The following is a 27717-nucleotide window of genomic DNA, read 5'->3' as shown; positions in this document are numbered from 1 at the left end:
GGTATTAAAAACTGGAACAATCCAGTCTCCAGACAAAGAAAGGACTCCTTTGGTGTTTTTAGGTTCAACAATCCACAGAAATTGAGTGAAACTAAATCACTTATTAAAGGAAATCTTGTGCCAGACATGTTCTGAAGTAATATTATACCCAAAACAGGTTCAGGACTCTGAGAATCAAAAGTAAACATCTATGAATGCTTTGCTGATACTTAAAAACTGTATCTTAAGAACATTCACTAAGGTGCTGGAATGAACTCCTGCAGATGTAGAAAACAATCTGCACATCAACACAAAACTAGTACAATGTAAATAATACATCTCTTTACAACTCATCAAATGCTCTATAAATATTTAAGAATTACCCTGCCTCCTGTTGAGTAAAAGACAGATGCGAATTTAAAGCAAAGCAGGATTACACCATATTTTAGGAATAGGGAAGTTTTCCATTTGAAATGTGGGGAAACTGAGCCATGCTGAATGTATCATTTTTTCATTCTAGCCAGATTAACACCATTCCTCTTCTCAAAAGACCTAATGACAATCTGAAGAAACCATTTTCTTTTTTGGGAGTCTGGGCACAAATTAGTATACTGTCATTCTGCATCGTATCTTTAAATTATGGGGTGTTTCTAACGGGCTGGGCTCTTTACCTGCCTCACTTTTATAATTATGCTGCTAGATTAGAATAAATCACAAGCAATCATAGATTGAAGCCTAGCAAAGTTAGGTAACAGGTTCCAAAATGATATTGAAAGGTTGTGTAGCACCAATGACTTTTTCCGAAGACACTTGAGGGGCTGCATCACTTTAAAGTATTATTAATCTTGTAAACAAGACCAAAAATATTCAATTGATCTGTATTTTGAGCACAAATATTTATAAACTCTATTAAAAAACCAAATATAGCATGACCAGGGCAGCTAATAGTGTAAAATCTAAATATATTGAAAAATATAAAGATATAAAAAAAGACTTCCATAATGCAATCATGCAGAGGTAAGCTGCTCCATTCAATTACACAAGTGATTCTGTACACTAATCTACACATAGTTCTATGAGAATCCTCTTTAGGAAAACGAAATAATGAAAATTCTTAATCAACATGAGAATTTAAATAGGTAACTGACCTACTAGATCTCTCAGCAATTTTCAAAAAGTGCAATGATCTTAATGAGAATCAAATCATCTCAATCAACTTCTGATTCCCAATGGCACCTTCAATTTTGTTTTGCTCTATTTTGTTTTGAATTTAAAAGTGTGTGTGGGGTGGAAGATGACAGAGTAAACTTAAAAGTAGTGGTATGTGATCCACATCTATTAACCAACCAAAACTGTCAACAGCTAGTATGGTCTCTTCAGACAATGTTCTTTGGGTTTTTAACCTAGTAGGTTAGAACTATTCTATTACATGAGCAGAGATTCTTTCCTTGGAAAAATAAACAACCCCCCCCCCCAAAATCCCCTGAACTAATCTGGGAAAATATTTATGATCTTCCTTCAACTATACATTAATCCGTAAATGTGAACTAAAACAAAAGTCTAATTTTAGAATGCCTTGTAGGTCATATTTATGTTAAGATCTTCCAAAATTTGTACTTTTCCTTTAAACCAAGCCTACATTAACCATATTGTCTCCAACTAATGTGGATCAAAATAGTTTACATTATGTTTGATGTGTTCATTCTTTTCTTCATGAAGACAAATGCAATGCATACTTAAGAAAAAGTGCTTCCAGAATAGTCAACTTTGCACAAAAAGGTGACAATATGAGCATGGCTGAATGGAACTAAAAAAAAAAAGCAACAAGGGTGAATAGAATCAGGTATAATTTGGACTTTTTAAAATAAAGAGTTGCTATCAAGTGTAACTTCTGATTTCACAAATGTTCATTAACATTAACATAACCTACAAAGGAATACCAAGAAATTAATTTTCTGAAAACTTTATGGTGCCCATTATAAAGAGGGCATTTTGGATGAATAATACTTAAGAGTAAGATTTAATCACATTCTTCATAAATAATTCCAAGCCATATTGCTTATAAGTATGGGCATAAACCTTTTAAGACAGGAAAAGTATGGTCTTTAACAAGTTAGACACACAACACTATTTCCCTTGCTTTTAAGATTGTCTTTGATGTCCTGGTTGCAAGTGAGGAAAATAAGGAAAAACTGAGTAAATTAGACATTTAATAGATATTTCTCAATATTTATAATCCACAGATCATCCTGTACAACTTGAAAAGAAAGAAAATTATTCTCCTTGTTGGTTCTGAAGTGTTCAGAATTTTAAAAAAAAATTATTTGGGTAAGTGGCCTTGGCAATGACTTCAGAAAATATATTTAGAAGAAACAAGTTATCACCATGTGAAAGAAGTATTTTACCATTTGTTCAAAATTATTTTAAGTGACTATCCTAACCCCAGAAATGTATCCTAAAACCCAGAAAAATTAAAGCCAAACCCAGGTTTAACTTTTTAATCATTTTTCATCATTTTAAATTGTTCATGCTAATGAACACAGTATCATGGCTTTATGTATTTCCTAGACACAATGTCAACTTGGCTGAGACTGAAAACTTATCTCATGTTAGGAAACCAAGAAGTTTGGGGGGTTTTTTTCCTTCTTAAGGTGTTTAAAAATAAACGGCTATAAAGGGGAGAAAATATTCAAGAATAAGGTCAGACAAAGCACACACTCAGATTTACTTCTGGACTCAGATGTACCCTAGAAGAACTGTAAAGATAAAATGCTAATTATAGTACATGTAAACATCTACTCAAACTGATAAAGGGCAAACATAAAATGATAGGATGATATTATTTTAACAGTCGTCTCCGGACAGGAACAGGTCTTGCTGCTGTAGTCACAAAGCTAAATTCAGGCAATGATGATCTCTCTCTGCTGGAAAAAGAGAAGACTATTAAAAAAAACTGAAAGTAGTAAATAAATCTAAAACTTGAATTGTACATACAACGATTCTACTTTTTTAAACATTATATTATAATCTGAGATGGGAATTAAATTAAAAGTTGCAGACAAATTTCACAAAAGATTACCTTTGGGTTAAAACGATTTAACGAAACCCCTCTGCATCATGCTTTACTGAAACATTAAGCTACAAAGATCACAGCTCCACAACACGGCTATGATCTAAATGTTAGGTTAGGAAATGTCATAACTGATCACATAGTAAATTTTTATAGAGGTGTGGGTTGGCAAAGTAGTAATTTTAAGAAATCATGAACAAATTCCAAGGTACTATATATATAAAAATAAAACCAAGAACAATTGTCTTAAGTTTCCCAAGGATTTCAAAATAATTGTGAAGTATATATAATCTCCTTAAATTCCATATGAAAACCATTTCATTTTTTAATCACACTAAATGACATAAAATACTAAGCACAATGATTAACCACAAAGATAAATAAAAAGGAACACATCAAAATGAGACGGTATTTGGTATACAAAGGAAGACTAACTTGCATGATTGGAAGATAAGAGAATAGATGAAATAAAGTAAGAGGGAGGGAGGGATTAGAAGAAGCAAGTATAGTAAATTGGTACAAAAATACAAAATAAAAAAAAGTGCTTTCAATTACACTAAGTAATGACTACATAATATAGATAAATTACAAGAAAGTTATTTACCAAATTAGGAATTTTTCTACTAAACTAGTATGATGTTTTCATTAAAAATTTCTGAGCATGGCAGTCATGTTCACCAAGGTTTCTTCTTTCTTAGGACTTTTAGGTAGCTATTTTGGAAGATTATCTGTTGTCATTTCATAGCTATACAATGAACAGAGAGAAAAAAACCCCAAAACTACTCTCCTCTAAAAGCCTGTATACATACCTTAGAGCAACTAGCCAGTTCAAGAAGTTAACAAGAACAAAGCAGTTCCTGACATCTGGGAAAAGGAAGTTTTCTTTCTGCCTTACAAATACTGTGTACTTTTAAGTACAAGGTTTCAGAAGAATGAGAAAAGCCCTGAGACCAAAAAGTGAAATAACCTATCTAGCTAGAACTTTACACAGGGCATTTTTGTTTTAAAAGGCTAGAAGATTTTCTTAAAGGGGGAGGGGAAAAAAGCTTATAAATATTTATATAAATTCTAAGTCTAGAAGGACTAAAACTAATTTTCTATAATTAGTTCACATTATAGGTAACGGGAAAAAAGAAAGAAAATATAGATCGATAAAGTTTGTATAATACTCTAAAGTATCCAATGATATTTTTAACATACCAAACAAGCAACTGTTTGCTTTCTTTTTGTAACCCTTACAGCCAATGATTAGTGTTCCAAATAAGACTGGAAATAGTCCCAATAAAAGTCCTAATAACAAGAAATTTCCTTCAATTAAGCTCAGCCATACTTTCTGCAGGTAATCAGCTAAAACAGTGAAGTCTTATCCTCATAGTAAACTACTGTTTGATACATTCAATCATATAACAAAATAAAACAAGAGCTATGAAAAATTCTCCCATTCATGCAAAGTGATTTCATTAAATGCTTGGGTACTGGTTAAATACTAAAATTAATTTTTTAAATGTTACAATTATCCAATAACATTTAAAACAACACTGCTTAAGTAGAGACATAAAATATTGAGTGAAATATGTAAAATGACAACCATCCCTTGAGGTAATCCTAATCAATCTTTTAACCAATAATAATGATTGCCTTTCAATTTTTCCTGTAAAAAGTAGCTACCTACATCTTAATTCCTTTTTTTTTTTAAATCCCACTGCAGCCCAGATCTGCACTAAAGTAAAGAACTTGCTAGGAGAACTGCAGAATTTGAAAAATGTGTTTCAAGTTTTAGGTAGCATATTGTAATAAGAGTTTTACACTTTGAATTTAGAAGTGAAAGAAAAGTTATGAGTACTAAGGGAAAGTGCTAGTGAGTACAGAAGTTAATTTATACTTTATAGGTTAAATGGAATTTGTGTAGCAAAGGCAAACATTCAGGAACTCTATATACAAAATTGTACCAAGACACATTATACAAATTATCATAACCAAATTTAAGTTGTTTCCACCAATAAGATGATAGAAACAACAGCAACAACAGGTAGGGAAAACTGGCATAGATACATTAAATTATTTTAGATCAAACACTAACACCAGGGAAAATCAAGATGGGAAAGGGACCTTAGAGATTATCTAGTCCAACCCCTTTCATTTTACAGACAAGGAAACAACCCTGGATAAGTTAAGAGACTTGTCTAAGGCCAGAGAGTTAGTTACAGAGCTGGGGACCGAAAGCTAAATCTCTTAACCTTTGTCCAGTATTCTACACTAGCTCATCTTTGGATATAAAACATTAGTGGGATGGACTAGATTAGTGGCTCTTGATATTTCTATTCTTACACACTGATAGAAACCAAAAGGCTATTTTACTTCTGAAATGGACTACAACATTTAATACTCCAAAATTTTAGTAGCTTACTTTATATGGAAATTCCACTAGAACTACACGTGCATTCCTCCATCAGTATTTGTAACCCCACTGGTGCAATACTTAACTGTTATCAACTGTTTAGTAAGACGGTCCCAGTGACTGAGAAGACCTTCAAGAGAGATTTTTTTGGAAAATTGATAAGAATTAACAAGGGAGGTAATTGTCACTCCATTATTGGAGATTTAAATTGCAATCATTCATTAATTCATTCAACAAACATCTGAATGCCCACTATGAGCCAGGCTTTGTGATAATCACTAGAGATAAAAAGATGAATAAGACATGGTCCCCTTCCTAGAGGAGCTTGTAATCTAGTGGGGAAGACAGACATATAAACCAGATAAATTATATTACAACATAAGTACTGTAACAGAGATGAACAAAGTGCTGTATTAAAAGGGAGGGTAAAGGTATGAACTGACTAATAACCAAGAAGTCTACTAATTTTGTGTAACAACTACCACATTTACTGCAAACACAATCTCATGCCCAATCAGTAATTAGGAAGAAGGTAGCAATGTAGGATTTTTTTTTTTTAAGTTGGCACTGAAATCAAAATGCCTGCATTCAAGTCTAGTTCTTCCACTTACTAGCTGTCATTTTGGGCAAGTCATTCCATCTTTATTAGCCTAAGTTTCCTTATCTGTAAAATGGAATTAACAAGTATTTCAAAGGGATACCTTAAGTTTTAAATGAGAACACATGAAAGTACATGTAGAGTACTAGTATTTATAAACATACTCATTAATTCAAAAAATCTAATAGCAATTTAATACTAAGTAATATTTATGGTTAAAATCATATTAATGATAATAAAAACATAATTATGATCTAATAAATGTTGCTAATATTTAATCCCTATACTTCAGGACCTGATCAAAACATACTTGTCTTCTGATTCATTCAAAGCAACATGGTGTAAAACATTTTAATTTTAGGTTACTACAGAATTTAAGACTAGGGAAAGTGATTAGTTATTTACGAATTTAAACAAATAGTATGTGATTTCAGTAACATTATAAAGAAATTTTACAATAATTGTAAAATATCATGCTAAAATTTACTAAACAAATTATAAAGCCAAGAATCAGCATGGAGATTTAACTGGCCTTTGAAAGATTTTCTTTCTTTATAATACCTGTTTGGTGTAAAGAGAAGAAACGTGAGCCTCTGCCAATTTGGCATCTTTCACGACTACTAAAAAGAAAAGAAAACAAACTTACCTAATGAATCAGAATAGCACACAGTCAACATACAAGAGATTACAAGATTACATAAAAATATTTCATAAATCTAAGTAAAGAAATTTTGAGTAAAGCCACTATTTTGACTTTGAAAGCTGATTCTATATTTTTAAAATAGAACTATGTACCAACTTCAAATCAAAACATTCCTATGAAACAGTATTACTATCAAAACATATATACAACTTTAACCCTAAGTGTGGGAAGAAAAGAAAAAGAAGAACAGCATCCGCTAGTTGCTCCACTGGCAGAAGACTGTGACGGTGGAATTACAGTTTGTGATTGTGAGGACCCCAGTATGGGAAGAAAGTGATTTTTTCATATGACTTTTAATATAATTACTATAATCTCAGGAGGGGTAGAAACACTGGCAACCAAAAGGATGAATCTTAAAAGATAAATATGTAATCTTCCACCCTCCATTCTACAAAGAATGCATTTATTTCCTGGAAACTGCTGTATCAACTTTCAATGATCGTGTTCATTTGCCAGAGAAATCCACTTAAAAATCACAATATTGTTGCAAATGTCAAAGATTTTTATACAAGTATAGGAAATGCACACTTAAAATATCAGACTGGAACACTTACCAAACAGTGTTTTCCTAAAGTAGTATCTATAGTACATTTCTTTATTCATACATCTTCAATTGGTCAAGTTTTCTTTCATACATCCAAAATGTAATGTGATGTTTTCTTATTCACCAAATGTTAGCTCTACTTGAAGTCTGGTTCCAAACTAATCAGCCTGCTTTTAAATTTTAAGACATCTGTTGAAAGCTTATAGGATCAAATCAAATTGAAGTGGTATAAATTTTAAACAATGGATTGTACATTATTGTAAAGGTACCAGTAATCATTATCATTAAGAATAAATTAGTGATTATAGCTCCTTTTGTGATAATTGGGGGAAGGGCAGATCACCATCTGGAATGGTCTATTTATTTTAACTTTTTTTTTCTCTTTTTTTTTTTTTTTAAATCAAGGAACATTGTCTTGTTTGTTTGTTTTTTTTTTTTGTCATTGCTTTTTCTTTTCTTTTCTTTTCAAGAGACCATTCCACTTTATTTTTAACATCTGAATGCATAAGGACTCAAATGCAAAGCAGTCATACACCGTTATCATTAAAACCCATATGGTAAAATACATACACAAGTCCAACAAAAGGCTAATACATAGTAAAGCCTAAGCATACTACTATGTAATATTATGAATACATAACTTGGAGACTTTAGTTAGAGTACTATGTTATCTATTCATTTTTGAAAACATTCATTAAGATTTTAAATGCAAATTCATTCCTTATTTGGAGTAAAACAAAATCCTTTAAGTTATAACAAGTATTGGTCATTAAGTCTTCAGACCTATTCATTAAATTACAAAGAACCCAAAGAATTCTGTAATGTTCAGTAGAAGTATGTAATAAAAACATTGCATATGTTTCTAGTGTGATGTCTTTAGCAATTGTTTACTGAAATAAAATGCAAACATCAATCTTTCAAAATACAGGATCAGAAGGTAGTTTTCTTCTCTTTTGTCTATTTGTGAAATCCATCTTCATCACATTTTACCAAAAATTGTTTTTACAAATATGTAAAAGTACATTAGATAATACTAATGAAACACAGGTAGAGTTCTAGCATATGCAGATCAATGATCAGTCAAATCATCTTCTCCAAGAACGAGATTCATTGTCCTCTTCTTCTTCATCATCATCTTGAAGTAATGAGTCATCCACCAAAGACTCTTCCTGAAACTTTAGGTTAAAATGCATTTAGGAATTTACCCAAAAAAAAAAGAAAAAAGAAAAGAAAAAAGGTGACACTTTTAAATACTGATTACTCTCAACAGAGTCGAATACAAAAGGTATTTCTATAGCTAGAACATTTAAGAAACAGAGAAAAGCAACCTCATCCACTCAATGGCTTCTCAGTACTATCTATTCTATTGCTTGCATCAAATAGGCCTAAAGAAATACCAAAGTTAGCCTCTGTACATGCCGTTTCTTCTGCTTCTGTTTATCCAAGTATGCCATCTTCTATACCTACGAAACACTACTCAATACCTTTTTTTTTTTTTAAAGAATACATCATGAAGTCTTCTCTAACTTACTCTGTCTACCATGGACACTAAATCAACCAATAACTTGAATAAAAGCCTATCAATATTTGTATTTCTTTTCTACTGTATGGAACAAACATTTTCTTTTGCAGCAGTATATTCTTTTCCCCATTCCCTTCATGAAAGCTTCTCAGACTACTTTTCAAACTTTTCAAAATACCTAATACCAGGAGCTCTCCTGCTTTTCTCCCCATTGAATTCAAACTCATGGAAGGACAAAGGTATAATCTAAAATATAAAATGACAAATCATGTATATGAGTTTCAAAATACACATTTTTATTCTTGCATTTGACTATGGATATGTATAACAGCCTTGAATGCTCTTCAAACAAAATGAAGTGCCATTATGAAAACCTAACCAAGGTAAAACACGGAATCATTTAGCTTCTCCACCTTACCTTAATTTCTTAGCTTACTCAACTTTTCCCTACAGCTTATTTCATGACTAAACAAAACAGTTATTTTTAGGTTTTTGGTTTCAAAGGGCTCTCCCACTTCACTGTTCTTTATGCTCCCACCTCTCAAGCCATCAGACTAACTGCTGTTACCCAAGAAAAATGTACTCTTCCACACCTATACCTCTGTCTAAAATGCCTCTCTCAACAATATTCCCAGACCCAGCTCTTGGGTTATAAAAAGCTTTTTTATCACTCAGGGTTCAGTTTCACTGTCACCACCTCCTTCAAGATTCTTCTGGAAAGAAACAATCACTCCTTCCTCTGGGTTCCCACAGCATATTGTTCAAATCTTTATTCAGCATTATCAGTCTGCCTTTTATTAATAATTAGTTTCTTATGTGTCTGTCACCACCCCTCTTTTCCAGATTATAAGCTCCTTGATGAGAGGGACCGTGTCTTATTCATTTTTGTGCCTATCACAATATCTATCATGTAGCAGGCATTCATTCTAATGAACTAAAATGATATGAATTAAAATGAAACCTGAAATGTTAATAAGGCAATTGAGTAGGATATATACTCTAAAACTCAAAATATTACAAGATTTCCTGTGGATAAAAATCTAATGAATAATTATTGTCTTCTTAGAGTAAATGAAACTGATTATATATATATATGATTTTCATATATTCTCTTTGGATTAGCAATCCACAGTTCTCATTAATACAGAAAATTTAAAGTTGTCTGCATTTATATGATATCCCCTGCCTGGAAAATGGCTCAGGAATAAAAGCTTTATGTTAAAATCACAGTCATAAAAATCACATTTTATATAAAAACATTAACATTTAAGGGTAAAAACAAGTGGAAAACATACTTCCTCTTCATCAGGTTCAACTTCTTCTGTTTCAACAGCTGAAATATTAGCTATTGGTTTATTCCAGGCCAGTTTTAGATCCTGCCCTTTGAAACGAGCTCCATGAACTGCAGCCTAAAACAATTAAGAACATTGGAATATAAACCATTAATAATTTCTGAAGGAAAAAAGGAAATGTTACAGCACCTAATATTTAAATTAAACTAGCTAAGCACAAGTGAAGACAGTTGTCTATTTTTGCTTTGTGGTTATTTACTTCTCTATTTACTATTTATTACTGCAATTTACAACTTACTTTTTATGGTTATTTACTTCTAAAATCAGGCTAGTGACTGTAAATTCCTTTAAAAAGAAAACAAGAATAATTTCTCAAATTGAGTACAGCTATTTCACTACTGGCCAATATCTCATTAGAAGAACTATGTCTACATTTCTATTATAGTACAATGAGAATTGCTATTCAAAGCAATAATCTCGAAGAACTTCCAAGATCCTGGCTGTAGATTCTGAATCAAAGTCTAAATTCGAAAAAAAAAAAAAAGTCTAAATTAGAATCAATAGGCTAAATGTATCTTATTGCATTTTAATTCTTATTAATTTACAAATGGCTCATGAAGTAACTATAAACTAGAAATCTTTAATAAATACAAGAATAATTTTGCATGTGTGAAGTACTTATTTTTAAATTACATCAAATAATCACAAATACCATAAAATGTTTGCTGCATCACTTTTTTACAAAATACGACTATCTCAATGAAGAAAAAAAAACTCTGAACTTAGCTTTCAGAACTGCGTATAATAAAACTGAGTCTAAGTACTTGCCACATTTAGTGGCTGCTTTGGAAACAGTTCTTTCAAATTCAAGCAATGTGAACTAACATAAATCAATGTTAGCAACATACCGAAATAACTCATAGTCACAAAAGATTTATTGCACAATCTCAAAATACAGCATAATGTGAAATGTAGAAACAATTACATGTTCAATGACATTTGACCATGAGTTGTGTGATATTAAAGTCCCCAGGTATAAATTTTAAATCTGCACATAGAAATTTATAATAAATTTAAAAGATTTCGTGCCTATTAAAATGCAGCTCAAGAGTTTTAAGTCCATGGCCCCCTCATGTCATATAACTAAAAAAAATTTTAAGTACTTATACATAAGTTCAGAAACAAACTGTAATTTTTTCAAGCTATAACTATTACATAAAAATATATTCCTGTAAGGAATTCCAATTGTCTCATGCAAAATGTCTACACTTTAAACTCATGTTTTATCCAACCAAAAAAGCAAAAAGTGTTAGAGATTTTCCATAGTAAGTTCTTCAAAAATTTCTTATGACTTAATTTTGTAAATCTCTATATTCAGCACACACTTCTTCAAATTTATAAGGTGAACCTACAACTCTCTGAAGTTTTAACTTAAAAATTATTTACTGGATGCCATCATCCAGGCTTTGCTGTTCCATTTATAAAGCATAGGCAGAGTAGATTTAGCATAAATCTAAGGGCCCTGGGATTTTCGGCATGGTAAATGACAAATGGCTTCAATTTCAAGTCAACAGTTGCACTGACCTAATAGGAGAGTCAACCTGACCTTTGAAGCCAGACACCGACTTTTCCACTCTACCTATGAAAAAGCTGGATGGCATCTTCTTCCAATATAAGGCTGTTTCACCTACACTGAAAATCTGTTTAGGGTAGACATCTTCATTAATTATCTGAGCTAGATCTTCTGAATAACTCGTTGCAGCTTCTACATCGGCACTTGCTGTTTCAATTTGCATTTTCGTATTATGGAGATGGCGTTTTTCCTTAAACCTCATGAACCAACCTTGGCTAGCTTCAAATTTTTCTTCTGCAGTTCCTTTACCTCTCTCAGCCTTCACAGAATTAGTTAGAGCCTTGCTCTGGATTAGGCCGTGGTTTAAGGGGATGTTGTGACTGGCTTGATCTTTTATCCAGATCACTAACCTTCCCCATAACAGCAACAAGGCTGTTTCACTTTCTCATCGTTCATGTGCTCACTGGAGTAGCACTTTCAGTTCCCTTCAAGAACTTCTCCTTTGCACTCACAACCTGGCTGACTATTGGGAGAAAGAGGCCTAGCTTTCATCCTATCTCAGCTTTTGATGTGCATTTCCCACTAAGTATAATCATTTCCAGCTTTTGATTTATTAAAGTGAGAGATGTACAATTCTTCCCTTCATTTGAAAACTTAGAGGCCACTGGAGGGTTATCAACTGGCCTAATTTCAATATTGTTGTATCTCAGGGAACAGGGAGGCCTGAGGAGAGGGAGAAAGATGGGGAATAACTGGTCAATGGAGCAGTCAGAACACATACATTTATCAATTAAGTTTACCGTTGTATTTGGGCATGGTTCATGGTTCCCCCAAATCACCACAGATCATCATAATAAATGTAATAATAATGAAAAAGTTCGGAATATTGTGAATATCACCAAAATGTGACAGAGCCATATAGTGAGCAAATGCTGCTGGAAAAAGGGCACTGACAGATTTGCTAGAAGCAGGGCTGCCACAAGCCTTCAATTTGTTAAAAAAAACAAAAACAAAAAACAAAAAACCCCTGCAAATTGAAATAAAGCAAAGCACAATAAAACAAGGTATGCCTGGATACATGTGTGTATAAAACCAGAGCCCAGAATTAAATGGGAAATACCAGTAGGTGCTTTCAATTTTCTTTATACATGTGAATATAACCATGTATGTATATATTTATATGTATGAATGTAATTTTTTTCACTCTAAGCTCTGACCACTGAAAAATATTAGTTACAGTAACATACTTAGTAGTAGTGAGCACCCCTAGGACTCAGATTGTGGTCTCTAAATACCTTTCCCAGTAAAAAGAATCAGAGCTCCTTAGAGAAATGGCCAGTTCCTGGTCTGGAAGAGAAAATGTATAAGATGAACTCAGAACACCTTTTTATATCAGAAAGCAAAGAAAGTATCATAACCCACTAGAGTCCTGTCAAAAGAACTCAGGAACAAACCTGTATCTGGCCACTAGCCAAAGATGGAACAATACATCAGTAACTGAGAACAACGGATCAATACCCATGAAATGTTTAAATTCATGAATTCATAATTGTGTATACCAATCACTTAAAATATGAAACTTACTCTGGATCCTTAAATAAACTAAGAAATATATTTTTAAAAAAAACTGGGGAAGTGTAAACTCTGGGTATTTGATAACACTGAGGAAATATTTAGGTGTGGTAATTATATTTTTTTTTAAAGACTCTAATATTGAGAAAGACATACTGAAATGCTTACAGATAAAATGACACGATGACTGGGAATGGCTCCAAAATAAAGAGGTAGAGGGTTGCAGTGGGTGGGATATGACAAAATAAGACTGATCATAAGTAGATAATTGCTGAAGCTTGATGATGAGCATGTGGAGGTTCATTTTACAATTCTAATTTCTGTGTTATGAAGTGTAAACAAAAAGTCTGTTTAAAAGCTGAAGTATTTTATTCATAGGCTCACTCTAGAACTTTTCCTAATTTTTTTTGCACAGTCATTCAAAGTTTGAGGCAAATTAGGAAGGAAAAAAAGCATGAATACACACAACAGAAGGAAAAAAAGTTGAAGATCAGACAAATGAAGAAAGTGGGGAAAAGTATAAAAAGCAGTTATGAGGCAGATTCCAAATCTTACAAGGAAAATAATTCTGGAAACAATTAACATTTGGAAAAAGTTGAATTAAACAAAATTAAACAGGAATGTTTGTCTTTTGCCTTTTCAAGTCATTTAGATGATAAATCTAAATTGAATATACAAAATGTAGCTCTTCACAAACTTATCTGACAAGAGAATCCTTTGTTAGGGGAGCTCTTACAGAACCAGTGTCCTATAAAAACACTGTGGGGAAAACTGAACAAGGTCAGAAGAGCTAAAGCTGCAATCCTAGTGTACCTTACAGTTTTAGTAACCATAATGATAAATCTAATCTATAAAAGTAGGTTAAAACCAAGTTTACTAATGTTTGTAATAACCACAGTGTATGATGTTTAGCAGGAGTTACATTAAACAGCCACCAAAAAAAAAATGTAAAATCTAAATTTTAGAACTTTTATAGGGAAAGATTTCTATTCCTTTAGCTCTTGAGTTCAAGCTGCCTAGCCACTTTCTCACAAGCTTCAGATTTAGATTTACTAATTCTCATAGCACAGTGCCCATCACATAGCAGTTCTTTGCAACTATTGTCAGTCAGTAAGAACACACACATAAAGTGTCTGTTTTACACATGATTTGATTTGTTTGATTGAATCCACTTACACATTTTGTGCTTGCTATAAATTTAGTATTGACTCAGTCAGCCCCATCACCTTCAACTGCTGATGCTGCACTATTCCTTATGAATCCAATTTTGCACTTCTAACTTCAGGTCAAAATCAGAGTCTTGAAATCATTTACTCCATCTTGTTTCTTTTTGGTTTCACTGATTTACCAGTCAATCCTCATTCTTACACTTACACTTACACACACACACACACACACACACACACACACACACACACAACACAAACAATAATATTAATATTAGCTAATGTTAACAGGGTTTATTATGTTCCAGGCACTGTTCTAAGTATACCTTACAAGTTTTTAATCAATGAATCCTCATAACTACTAGGAGCTGAGGCATGAGTGTCAAAAATGCACAAATAGAACAAGATTCCTTTCAATACAAAAAGTTATACACCTCTTTGACTTTGGGTCTGTAGTTTTATCTTTGGAACTGATTCTTATAAAATAAGAACTTTATTCCTATTCTAAAACTGGATCCTGGTTTCTTATAAAAGTATAGGAATAATTCAGGGTGGGAAAAATAACATTCTAACCAGTCATGGGAAGAGGTTATTTTTTCCTGTCCTGTTTGGGTACTTATTCAACTTTAGGACATTGGGGTGGTGACAGACAAACCGGAAATTAGAAAATAAAGCAGTAGGATCCATCTTTTAACTAACCAGAGTCAAACCTTAATCATCTTAATCTAAAGCGAAAATGGTTCTGTTATATCATTACTCCTTAAAATATTTCAACCTCTTTCCTGGGGAAAATTTCTCTCTTTTCAGTCATATTCAAATGTCTCAATTATCTTATTCCAATACTTTCACTTTGAAATATTATGCATCTACTGACTTTAGAAAATACTGATACACACATTCAACCATCTAATACAATGGTTCAGAAACTATGAACAATGACATATTTGGAAATAAACATTAGCAAAGGTTGATAATTTTCTTTTCTTGGGAAGGCCTATTCTTTTTCTTGGAGTTTATATCCTCCTACATTTTGGTATTACATTTTTCTTTGTTTTATATAATGATGATGATACAAGCAACCCTTTTTTTGTACTTTTTGAGCATTCTTCCTTGACAAAATTAACAACTGGCACCCCAATGTCAAACATACTAATTTTTAAATTCCTAAACCTTAATGTTCCTTGAAATCTGGAAGTGTGAAAACCACTGCTTTAGCCTATATTCTGCTTGTAAAGTATAAGCTTCAAGTTAATTTTCTGTTCTAAAGCAGAGTGTTAACAAAATTTTAAGAAAATTTTTAGGCTTAAGGAAATGTTCATGTTTTAACAACTTCTATAACTGAATTCCAAGTGTTTATCATAGCAATGGTAGTTGTTCCTTTTAGTCTGTTAAGTAATCCAACTAAAATGGTATTTACCTTGAAAAGCTAACTCTCATCAGATTTAATTTAACCTAAGTTATTTTGCCACTTATTCAACCTTCATATAATTCATTGTTAAAGTATTTTTTATACATTAATCCTGGTCTCAAAAGAGATTACTATTCCTTTGGAAAATATATGCACAGTATAAAAACATATATTAAAAAATTTACAATGAGGTAGAAAAAGCAAAACCCCAGAAGGAAGGCATATGTCAATAGGTCTTACTTACCAAAAGCAAAACATCCAAAAATTATGTAAGAGGCAAAGATTTTTTTTTCTTTTTTTTTTCCCCTCTCACCCATTTATGTAGGCAGGGAGAAGTAGTTTATACATTTTTAAAGTATTTACTAAATTCACAACTTGGTAATATTGTAACCATTTGAACATAACAACTGCCATTGTTTTATAATACGACTACTTCCTAGAAAATACACAACATAAAAAGATGGTACTCAAACTACCTATCCAACATTACACTGAAAACTGACACTGAAGCCATCGGTTAAGGGAAGTTTATTGTTAACTTGTACTCAACAACACCTCCGAGAGAAAATTTGATCAAAGATCTATTCTTTCAATAACATATATACATACAAAAATTTATAAGAAAGTTTTAAACTCTCATCAATTATAAATTACCTTTTATTTTCACAAAAGAACTTTGAATAAAAGATTACTACAAACTAGATTTAATAAAATAAAACTCTGGGATGAGGAAATCCTATTCTATAAAACTATCCACTACCCACCCGCCTGACCTAGAAACCGTGTTATTCCAGGGCCCAGCTCAACACTTCTCTGAGACTTATCAGACCCCGAGTCTTTCACAGGTTACAATGCTCCAAAAGCAACTCCTACCAGGTAAGCACAAGCAATGTATCGTGTGTTGGCAGGGAGTATTTGCTACAAAGAGGATAAATCAATTCTGAAGATTTTCGAAACTTATTTAGACCACACTCAACTTAAAATTTCTGAAAAACATTCAACTCTTCTATTCACATTAGGTTAACTGTTTAGAACACTTAATACATTTTCCCGAGGTCAGATGGTACCTCTATTTCTCTACAATCCCAAAGAAAGAACACAAAGGGCTAAAAAGGTTCCTATGAATCCCCTATACCTTACACACAGTTTCCCTTCTTTCAATCCTTTAAACCCAGAAGACAGACAAGACTGCAAATACTTCTGGTCGTTCTTTGGAAAGACAATTCAAGATACACATATTAAGACAACTATATGAAAAGAACTCTAAAAGCTAGCACAATATATCATGTCTTGGACAAAAAACTGTAGAGGCCCAGCTGAGGGTATGCTGAGCCAGGGACACTTCTTTAGGGTTCAGCCAACTGGGACTAGGAAGCAGCAGATGAGGGATGGTTAAGAAGAGCAGCCATCAGGATTGTATCTCAGCTTCTACCTTATCCTTCACCACTCATTCTGCCAAAGTAGACTTGTTCTGGGCCAGCTGAGAAAAGAGAAAAATGGAAAAGTGGAGTGGCCCTATCTCCTGTTAAAGAGAACAGAAGGAGAATTCCTGATGTCTCAAGACAATAAACTTGACATTCAACTTGGTGACTAACTATATATTCTAAATATTCATGTTATATATAAAACTGCCTCTAAGACATTCTTAGTGGCCATGAATTCCACTTCATATGTTTTATCTACTGTCAAAGTTTAGTTATTTAGTAAGTTTAAAAAGATTCATTCCTATTAAAACTTAAGAGGCAATATTTATAAGACATTTAAATCTGAATTTCAATAAATTAGACTTATAATACTTACTGCTTCAGCTTCTGCTCGCGTCTTGAATGTAATTACCGCATGAAGTGAAGAGTCATCAATCTGACAATCTTCAATTTCACCATATTGCTTTAAATTAAAAAAAGTATTTCCTCCAAATAAATATTTTGCAACATCCAAAATCCTAATGGTTTTTAAAATATTAAAATACTAATAAATATAACCCAGAATACATAACAATTCAGGGTGATTAGCAGAAAAAAATTAGGAATAGTTCATTTTAATACTTGATATTGTAAGATAAAGGGTAGTCCTATCTTCCAATATTATTTATAATTCTACAGTTTCTAGAATTAGGGAATCTTATACTTGACTGAACTATTCTTTAAATAAAGAAAACAATGGTCAAAGACTGAGCTTCCTTATTCTCATTCTTTTTACATTCGTCATTCTAATCTCAGAATATGCTTAATTATTTCTAAAGCAGAATATTTAATCCTCAGTATATTCTATGAGTTTTTGGTATCACTTTCAATTTAAAGACAAAGGGCAAAAGATTCAGAGAATTTAAATAATATTTCTAAAGTAACTAAGTTAATTACCAGGATGAGAGTCCCAAGTCTTTCAATTCAAATGTTTAACACTAACTGACCCTGCTTTTACTATTACTATTTACTCCTCTAGATCATACTCTTTTAGGACATTTAGAAGCTAAACATATTCAATTATGCTTGTTTTGGGTGTGCTGCATTTTATTTTTTCCACATGTAGGAGAATTTTTCTGCCAATAGCAAATTTTATCACGTAAAACTCTAGTCCTTTATATGTCATTGCTAATACCTTCCTTCTTTCTTATCCCCAAATATAATTATAACCATCATCTCATTAAATACACACACTCCAAAGAAAAATTCTGCAGGGCATAGTAAAGAAAATGGACTGTAGAATCAGTCAGATCCCAGCTCTGTGAGTATACCTGAACAAGTTACTTAATCTCTTCATGCTTCATTTTCCTCACCTCTGAAACAGGCATAATAGAGGTAAGTACTTCACAGAGTTGTCAAAATAACTCTAAAATGAGTTATATAAGGTATTCAGAATAATACCTGCCACAAAATAAGTGCTCTGTAAGTTTTAGCTGTAACATTTCTACTGTTGGCTCCAGTGGATAAATTAAAGAAAGCATTTTATTAATCACAATTTGTAACAGTCAACGATCCTTTAACAATATGGGTTTTTGATACCTGTCATATGTTCAAATCATAGGCTGAGATAGAGAAACTACCTTAAAGACTGATAATTTTTAAATGTGCATGACTATTACTAACTTTAAATGGAGTATCTCCAAATGCATGCAGGAATCTTCATTTATAGGCTCTGAATATTTCTAAAATCAAAACCACCTCAGTCTCACCTAAATACATTCATAGACTCACCTTGTTTGTTTGGATTATTTTGGCATTTTCTTTGCTAACTTCCTGATTAGCTATAAAACTATATGAAAATACACCTAAGTTATCTGGATCTTCTCCCTTCTGGGAAGCTGTGAAAGTGGGGTATATGGCAGGGAAGAACTGGGCTAGATTATCTCCAAGCTTCTTTCTAGTTTTCTGATTCTTTTCTTTCTCTCTTTGAAGCCATCAAGCTCAAGACTTTCCAGACTCATGATCCTTAAATATTAATCATTTTAGTTATTTCTTAAACGTGTACCATTTTTTTCAATACCTCCCTACGCCCTGACAACGTATAGTTTCACCTATGTAACTGCTGTTCACAGTCTGGAATATAATTGTCAAACATTTAAATCTGAATATTCAAAAGGCTGTATTATTTGTGTAGCTATCTGCAAGTTTATCTGCTCTTCAAGACCTAAGCTCCAGTTTTACTACCTCATGAAACTTTCCTCTACTGTTCTTTTACTATCATTTGCCTGTGTGAAAGATATTTCTCTAAGTTACTGAAGTATTTGTAGTTTTTAATAAATTTAACTTGATTATAAATTGTTTTGTAGTTTAACCAGTCTCTGCTAAATTGATGTATGTAACATCCTTGAAGGTAAAGTAGTGGTTATTTACTTCATATCTCCAGAGCAATTACTGTAATGCTGAAGGCAAGACTGCTCCTTAGTAACTAACCTTTGCGACACCACTAAGAACCACAACACTGAAGTTGGAAAGGCCTTTAGGCAGACAGAATTTCCATTCTGCACATGAGCTCAACAGATCCCAGGAATTAAGTAAATTAAATAATGGATTAGCAAGAACTAGAGAGCCTCATTCTCCTTCCTCATACATTGGTCTATTACCATTAGACTGACTCCCTTTAACTATACCCTGGCACTGACTAAGGCAACTTTAAGCTCATATACCAAAATTTTGTCCTGTTTCATTTCTAGGTCAGCTACATCAAGAACACAATATTAACAAATAAAATTCCATCTTAACTTAAAAAATACATGGGTGGCCCATGCAATGTTAAATTTTTCCTAAAAGTATCAAGTAAAACTAGACTATAGGACTTCCCCTCTCTGAAACGATAGTTTATATCATTCATTTCACAATATCTGAAGGCCTACTAAGTGTAAGAATAGCAACATTTCTTCTAAATAATAAACAAAAAATCCCTAGATTGTTTTTTAAATAATTCATTAAAAGATTATTATAAGTTAATCAAATCCTTTGGTGAGATTCATAGATTGAAAATTATCCATTCCATTTTCATACTTTCCCCTTTAATACTCATTATCCTCAACAATGATTATTAGTATTTGTTTTGTTGGACAGTAAGAAAGTACCGCAAAATGAGGAAGCAGATCTTCTCTATCACTCTCTGTAAATGCAGAAATCTCCAATGCCCTGGGACGGTGATCCACCACAGCATGACCAGGCACACCTCGACCTCGACCTCGACCCCTGCCTCGGCCATGAGCTGCACCTCGACCTCTTGAATGAATTCCTCTACCGCGACCAGATGAAAGAATCCCTCGTTTTGCAGCCTAGAAGAGATTAGACACATAGGTTGAACATCACAATTATTAACACAAGCTAAGTGTTCTAGCTGGTCAGATGAGTCACACAATATGACATAGGTTATACAATTTGACATCATATTCAAATAATATCCTACAAAAGGATCTCATAATTTAAACTAGGGTTTTAGCTTTTGAAGTGAAAGAAAATTTAAGTAGCTAACGAATTGAGACAACAAAACAACATTTAAGTAATGTTTTGAAATTATTAAATGTGCCTTTTCTACTAAGTCCTTCCTCTCCAAGACATCAGACTATATCACGAAAGACCAGCAATTCTTGATCTCCAAATAGTGCAGTGTTAAATGTCACAAAGTCAGTTTAATACACAGACACAAAATACCTATATATATGGGCATTTTTTCCAGTTATGACTTTCAAATACAGCATTTCTGTTTGTTTGCCTGTTGACTCTAGAAGCTAGAGTTATTTCAAATTCATCATTTTGATCACTTACAGTAACACCATTATATAACCAATGTAGCACAGTAACTTATAATCTACTATATCACTCTATATGAATAGCACACCATTCCCTCATTCCACCAGTATTTAATGAGCACTTCTTGTGTGCAAGTCTTTTCCCCTCGTAAACTCAAATCCTGGAGGGGTAGAGACATTAAGAAACCAAGTTATTTAATTATATTAATGAGAAGTGACTCAAAAAAATGAGGAAATGCTTTACTTAAAGATTTGAATAGAACATTAAAGACTTGCAACGGCTAGAATAGAACTAGAACTAGAATGAAAGTTCTATGAAGAATTTTTTCCGTTTTATTCTCTACTTTACCCCCAGCACCTACAATAGTAGCTGGCAGATTGCAGAAATTTAGTATTTGTTCAATGAATCAAAGAAGGAACAAAGAACAAGCAAGGCAAGGGTGAGGTGTGGGGGTTACAGCATGAACAAAGGAACCAAGACTGAAAGGAACACAGTACTTCAAAAAGAAGGAATAAAATCCAATGCAGATGGACCACATGGGATGGAGATATGAGGCTGGAGAGATAGGCAGAGCCAGATCATGAATAACTTTAAGGACCATGTTAAGGATTTTGATTTTTATCCCAAGAGCCATAAAAATCAAGAGTGACGTAATCAAATCAGTGTTTAAAATGTTATTCTGGAAGAAGAAAAAGAGAACAAGGTGGAAACCAGTCACTTGGCTAGTACAGTAGCTCCAACAGCTGAAGATAGAAGCTTAGCCTATCGTGGTGGCAATGGAGATACAGAGAAGTAAAATTAAAATATTTAAGACATATTGAGGAGTAACATGTATAAAACTTGGCGATTAAATGGGTATGAACACTGAAGGAAAAGGAGGAATCAATGAAGACTCCCCAATTTCTACTTTGGATAATTGTGTAGATGAGCCTAGGGACAAAATAAATACAATTCTGAATGTGCTGAATCTGAGGATGTGAGACATCCAAGTTGAAATGCCAAGCAGGCACGGCCAAAATCTCTGCAAGTATAAATATTTCACTTTCTTCATCTCAAGAGTTAATTTTAACCTTAGCTAAAATAGTTATCTAAAATCCAAGTAATAAACTTCAAAGGTGAAGGATTAATGTTAATAATAGTGCAGCATATACAAAACTATGCTGAGGAACTTTAATGTCTCAAAATGCTCCTTAAAAAAGGAGGTTCATGGACAAGTAAGATAAATAATACTGAGTATTTAATATACATTTTTGGAGATTTACAAGTTACAAGCCTATAGGAAACCATATACAAAAAGCATGCTTAATATAACCTTTTCCAAATTTATTTGGCCTCTAAAGCTTTTTTCACTAATATCTAATAACACAATATGGAATTGGTGTAGTGAATGAACACACTCTGGGAAACTGCATTACTGTATATACTAATATTAACTGCAAACTAAAGTTTGGCAAGTTTGGCCATCATAAAAGAAAAATAAGATGTCATTCAGTGTTTAGCTGTATCATGATAAAGAATGAAAATAGACTAATAAAGATTAGTAATCCTTATATTATCAGTCTATAATATAATTAGTAATGCTATTATTTATTTACTAAAATTATGGGCCAAAATTTTTTTAAATGTTTCTTAAAGTTGCACTAACACAAGCATGAAATGGTGAAACACAATTTCTATATTAACATAGAAGAAATGTATCTTTTCCAAAACTCGTTATCTTGGGTAGAACCCACAAACAACCATATCAACTTCCCAGAGAATGCAAAACGTATGCAGGTTTAGGAAACCATCCTATGGCTTCCTGTAACAGTTAAACAAGATAGAGCCTCAGGACAAACACAGGGGCTGCTAAATGTCAAGTCTTTAATACCTGAATGCCAGTACTCAATATAGATTTGTAGTATGTTGGAAAAAGATAATCAAGTTGCTAACAAATTTGGGGAAAAGCATTATTTTTAAATTAAGCAAAAGTGATAAGCTAAGATACAAAAAATTAAAATCGCGCCATCAAACGATGACTATAGACAAGTACCAACTACATTAATGGCATAAATGTCTCTGTACTTCAAAATGTTATTCTGATTTTTAAACACCTTTTCACTAACTAAATATTAAAGATTCGTATAGATAGAGATAATTTCACTAGGAGTTTTTTAATATAAATAATCATATAACTAAATTATAAGAAACTAGTTTATTTTCACTTTTATAAACATCCACAGCACCACCTATAGGCAAAACTTAAGCATGTTCTTTAATATATTTCTACCACTAACAATCTGATCCTTAGAGTAACTCAATGTAACATGTCTATATATGCACAGAATATTTACGTAAGAATACCTGAAAAGTCTTTAATAGATTTTGGTCCCCAGAAGAAAAATCAAAAACAGAAAAGGAACAAAATTCACTGGAAGCAAAGGGACTTGGATATAAAGGCAGAACTTCCACCATCCCTCACTACATAGATTTTCTCTATTAGTTCTGAAAAATGTGTTAACCTCTTTCCCCCTTTTCCTATTTCCTATCAGTAAAACTGCTCCTTTTTAGCGTACTGTGTAGTTGTGATGAAATATACCTCCAGCTGTAATTCTGTATACTTTCTCCTAAGTTCAGTGACTTCTTCTCCAGCTTGCATCTTCTTATATAAATCTAGTTCTGTGTCAAGCAATTCTTTCTGCATCTAGAAAATAGTAATTAATATTTTTAGGTGACAATAATTAATATCCTGCATTTATGCAAAACTTTTTACAAAGAATTTTTTACACATTTTCATTTAATCCATACTTTTCTTCTCTATCTCCAGTACTACCATCCTAGTTCAAGCCATCAGTCATCTCTGGTCTACACTACTGCAAGAGCTTCCTAACTTGTTCCTACTTCCACTGACTTCCCTATAATTCATTTTCCATACAGAAGTCAGAGTGAGATTTCTATTGACTGATACGGAGTAATTTTCAGGAAATGACCGTGAAAAGAAAGACAAAACATCAAGGTGTTAATGAGCAATCCACAGTATACTATTATGTAGGGAAGAATACATACACACACACCAAGAGGGAGGGAAGAGTAGGGAACAGTGTCAAGAATAAGAGGGGAAAGGCTGTCTCTACATACTTTTTTATACAGTATAACTTTTGAATCATGTTAATGTTTTACTTACTCAAAAAATAAAGTTAAATCGACAAGAATGAGAGGGTGAGGAATCCAAAACTGAATACATACAGAAGCAGACCTAACTTTATCAAATTAAAAACATAACCACACAAAAGGAAAAAAGTAATCCTACACCCACAGTTTTAACTCTATACTCAGTGGAGTATATTGTGAGGTTGTAAAGAATGCAAACAAATTCTGATTTTTATATTTAGTTAGTTGGAAGTGGTATTGTTGTAGCAATTCTGAAACTATTTGGAATGTATTATAGGACTGTGCAAATGAGTACTATATTGATGTCAGTGGGAACCAAGTTGTTATGGGAACAGGGAGAAAAAACATGGTATAAGAGAAGGAAAGGAAGAATACTGTGGTGCTGGATTAGAAACAGAAATATCAATACGAACTCATGATTTTATACACATACACACACATACACACACACACCCCCCCTACTCTAAGTACTGTATAACTGTGGGGGTTTTTTTTAAATCACTTATGGCCATCTGAAATTAACTTGCTGGCTTATTTTTATCTAATGGGTTAATCTACCTGAATTTTCTCCTGCTTAATCAATTCATTTCAATGATATGAGAATATTACTTCTCTGTTCATTAGCGTTTTATATCACCAACTACTTATATCAAACTCCTCAGTCAAGCATTCAAGTACCTGTATTATTTTGCCCTCAAGCCACCTTTTTAAGATTATCCATAACTATTCTCCCAATTATTGACTTTCTAACTACAATGTACAGGATTCAAAAGATAAGGAGAGACTGTTTGTTTGTATTTATTTACTTATTAATCAATGGAGAATGGGGACAATGGTAGTATGTAATAATATTTTGAGCAAAGAAGATTAGCTAAAAGGAAAACTGAGTTTTAAATAATGTAGTGTTCTAGTGTTTTTAAGTAGTAATATGAATAACAACACAAATTAATATACCTGAGTCTTGGTTTTTATACTTTTGGGAAGACAGCGTCCAGGAGAAGCAGCTTTGACCTCATCTTTCAATTTGGTAATATTTTTTGTCAAAACTTCTAAAGTTTTCATTATCTCTGCTTTATCTTCAGACTTCATTGCTTTGTTTTTCTCCAGTTTTGAAATTAACATCTGCCAAATTTTTAGGAAAAAAATCTAAGACACTTATTCCTACTATTATTAAAAAAGCAAACAGCAAAATAAATAAAAATATAAATAACTACTACTTTTTGTTTATGTATTCATGACAAGGCTTACAACCACTAAGATAATAGAAGAGCAGACTAGTGATGCTAACTATCTCAATCGAAGTCTTAATCTTGGTTTACTTTGTGAAGAACTATATTACTATTTAAGTCTCTAAGAATTTCTATAAGTTCACAGAACACAACCGTAAAAAATTTAATTTGATCCCTGAAAAAAGTTGTCAATTTGAAATAGCAACCATTTTACTTTCTTATCCATTTGTTGATATTACTGTTTTTAAGTATTCCCACTCCAAATGTAGTCTGCGACCCAGAAAGAATCAGAGAAAAAGCTTTACAGTTTCCCTTCATATGAAATATTGGAAAAACGGAATGTTTAATTACCTACTTTCTTTGTCAGAGGGAACAGTAGCTGGCTAGCCTTAGAATGATATGCCCAATATGGATAGGAAATAAGAAGATACACATGGTACTACAGAATAGAAGACACCATACAGTATTAAGGTTCTCTGAGTCAAGATGATTGCAGTTTTTGGTATAAAGCATTGTGATGTCTCTTTATCAAGTATAAACAAATTTAAATTAGAAAAGACATACACATTTTAAACCAAAAGGTAAAAAGTTAGTGTATTTTCAATATTTTGAAATGTCATAACCTTTATTACCAGACACAATAGAGAACTGACACTAATTAAATGTGATAAACTAGAGCAACACCGTATACAAGATATACTGTAAGCAACAAAAGAAATTTTTTTAATTTTCTAGCAGTCACCTTAAAAAGATGAGATACATTAAAATTAACTAAATATATTCTATTTAATGAAATTTTTCAAATGTAACATTTCAATAAAAATTATTGCAATGCTTTATCTTTTTTCTTTATGTGTTCAAAATCTGGTGTGTGTTTTATACTTACAGCACATCTCAATTTGGACTGGACACATTTCACGTACTCGATAGTCAGATGTGGCTCTTAGCTATTGTACTGGATAATAAAGGACTAGGGAATCCCACGCCAGTTAAAGAAAGGTACATATCTCAACACTGAAAAAAAAAGGTTTCATTTCGCTATCTACTGAACTAACTACTGTGCGGCAACATATCTGGATAAATATTTTCATTTCAAGTTAATAACCATAGCTCCATTTAAACTAATCTAATTCCCAGTCCACTTCATCCTCAATATATTATCAATAAATAAATATATTATTGATAAATATTTCGGGTTTACCATTATCAGTGATAGTAAATTTGTTTCTCAGGACTATCCATATAGTGTAAGATTAAATTCACTAAAAATAATGACACATAAATATATCTTGCCAAATCTAACTTTAATATTTTACCTTCTGTGTTTCAATGTGCTTTTCTAAAATTTCTTGTTTCCTTTTCCTTACATCCTGTTGAAGTTTCAGTGCCTCCTAGAGAAAGGGAACAAAAATATCAGAATATTTACGATCTACTTTTCTGATAAACAGAATTATTCAAGAAGACAGAAATAATTATAATTAAAACTGAAGAAGCCTGGCAATAAAAATTAAATGCAAAGTTTCCCTATGTAAAACTTAAATATGTATGCAAATCAAAGATCAATCAGGAGAACTTTTCATTCCAAGAAGAAAATTAATATTTACTAATATACTTTGGAAAATGAAAGTTTAGTGGCAGCCAACATATATCTTTCTTTTAGTTCTATTTTATAAGCATTGGAAAAGACATACATGCAGAAAAGCTTTTCTACATGCAAATTTTGTACACTACTCACTGTACTTACCTGTTTTTTTTTCTGTGCTTCATTATTATCAACTGCAGAGGTGGAAACAAGTAAGGTTTTTTGTGCAGCCTTCAAAGCAGCTGGATTATACACCGTTTTTGTTAGGCCAGTAGATGTAGACAACACCTACCAATACAAATTCAATTTCTCAAAAAATGTATCAAACATTCATGATCTCCTAAGTCCTGTTTTCTTCAAATCTACACTTTAAAGCACTTCTGTCAAATTTTAGCACACTGAACTAAAAGTATCATATATTTATAATAACTAAATCACATTTAGTGATTTGAAAGGAGGAGTACGAATGAGGGAAAAATTATAAAATGAAAAATACTTTTAAATTAAAAATTTTAAATTAACACCATATACCTATAGAAAAAAGCAAGAACAAACATACAAAAACTTCAAATCAATAAAGAAACTGCCATTACTGTATCACTGAGAAAATACTAGTTCCTGAATACATTACTAGTATTCCTAGTGACTAAAGCAAAAACTGAACACAGGTACTTGGCACAGAAGGAAATAAGACACTGTCCTG

General features: G+C 32.4%; 1 protein-coding gene across 19 annotated transcripts in view; it reads right to left on the bottom strand.

Moving 5' to 3' along the window:
* Positions 1 to 2467: 2467 nt before the first annotated feature.
* Positions 2468 to 27717, bottom strand: part of RBM26 (RNA binding motif protein 26) — a 74476-nt gene continuing 49226 nt past the window's right edge. For 11 of the 19 annotated variants that reach the window (XM_031466168.2, XM_064493043.1, XM_064493038.1 and 8 more), the window contains 10 exons: positions 27177 to 27302; positions 26749 to 26823; positions 25158 to 25325; positions 23632 to 23736; positions 20378 to 20578; positions 17626 to 17712; positions 10110 to 10223; positions 7303 to 8467; positions 6607 to 6665; positions 2468 to 2903 (listed from right to left, as the gene is read on the bottom strand). In XM_031466168.2, coding sequence (XP_031322028.1) covers positions 8378 to 8467; positions 10110 to 10223; positions 17626 to 17712; positions 20378 to 20578; positions 23632 to 23736; positions 25158 to 25325; positions 26749 to 26823; positions 27177 to 27302 — 966 coding nt within the window. In that variant the 3' untranslated portion in view covers positions 2468 to 2903; positions 6607 to 6665; positions 7303 to 8377. Of the gene's footprint in view, positions 2904 to 5456; positions 5578 to 6606; positions 6666 to 7132; positions 8468 to 10109; positions 10224 to 10404; positions 17348 to 17625; positions 17713 to 20377; positions 20579 to 23631; positions 23737 to 25157; positions 25326 to 26748; positions 26824 to 27176; positions 27303 to 27717 lie in introns of those variants that run through there. The other 8 variants (XM_064493035.1, XM_031466171.2, XM_031466170.2 and 5 more) reach the window with 8 other exon arrangements.

Source organism: Camelus dromedarius, chromosome 13 (genome assembly GCF_036321535.1).
Source record: "Camelus dromedarius isolate mCamDro1 chromosome 13, mCamDro1.pat, whole genome shotgun sequence".
In the NCBI taxonomy this organism is placed as follows: domain Eukaryota; kingdom Metazoa; phylum Chordata; class Mammalia; order Artiodactyla; family Camelidae; genus Camelus; species Camelus dromedarius.
This window is presented reverse-complemented; position numbering and strand designations above follow the sequence as displayed.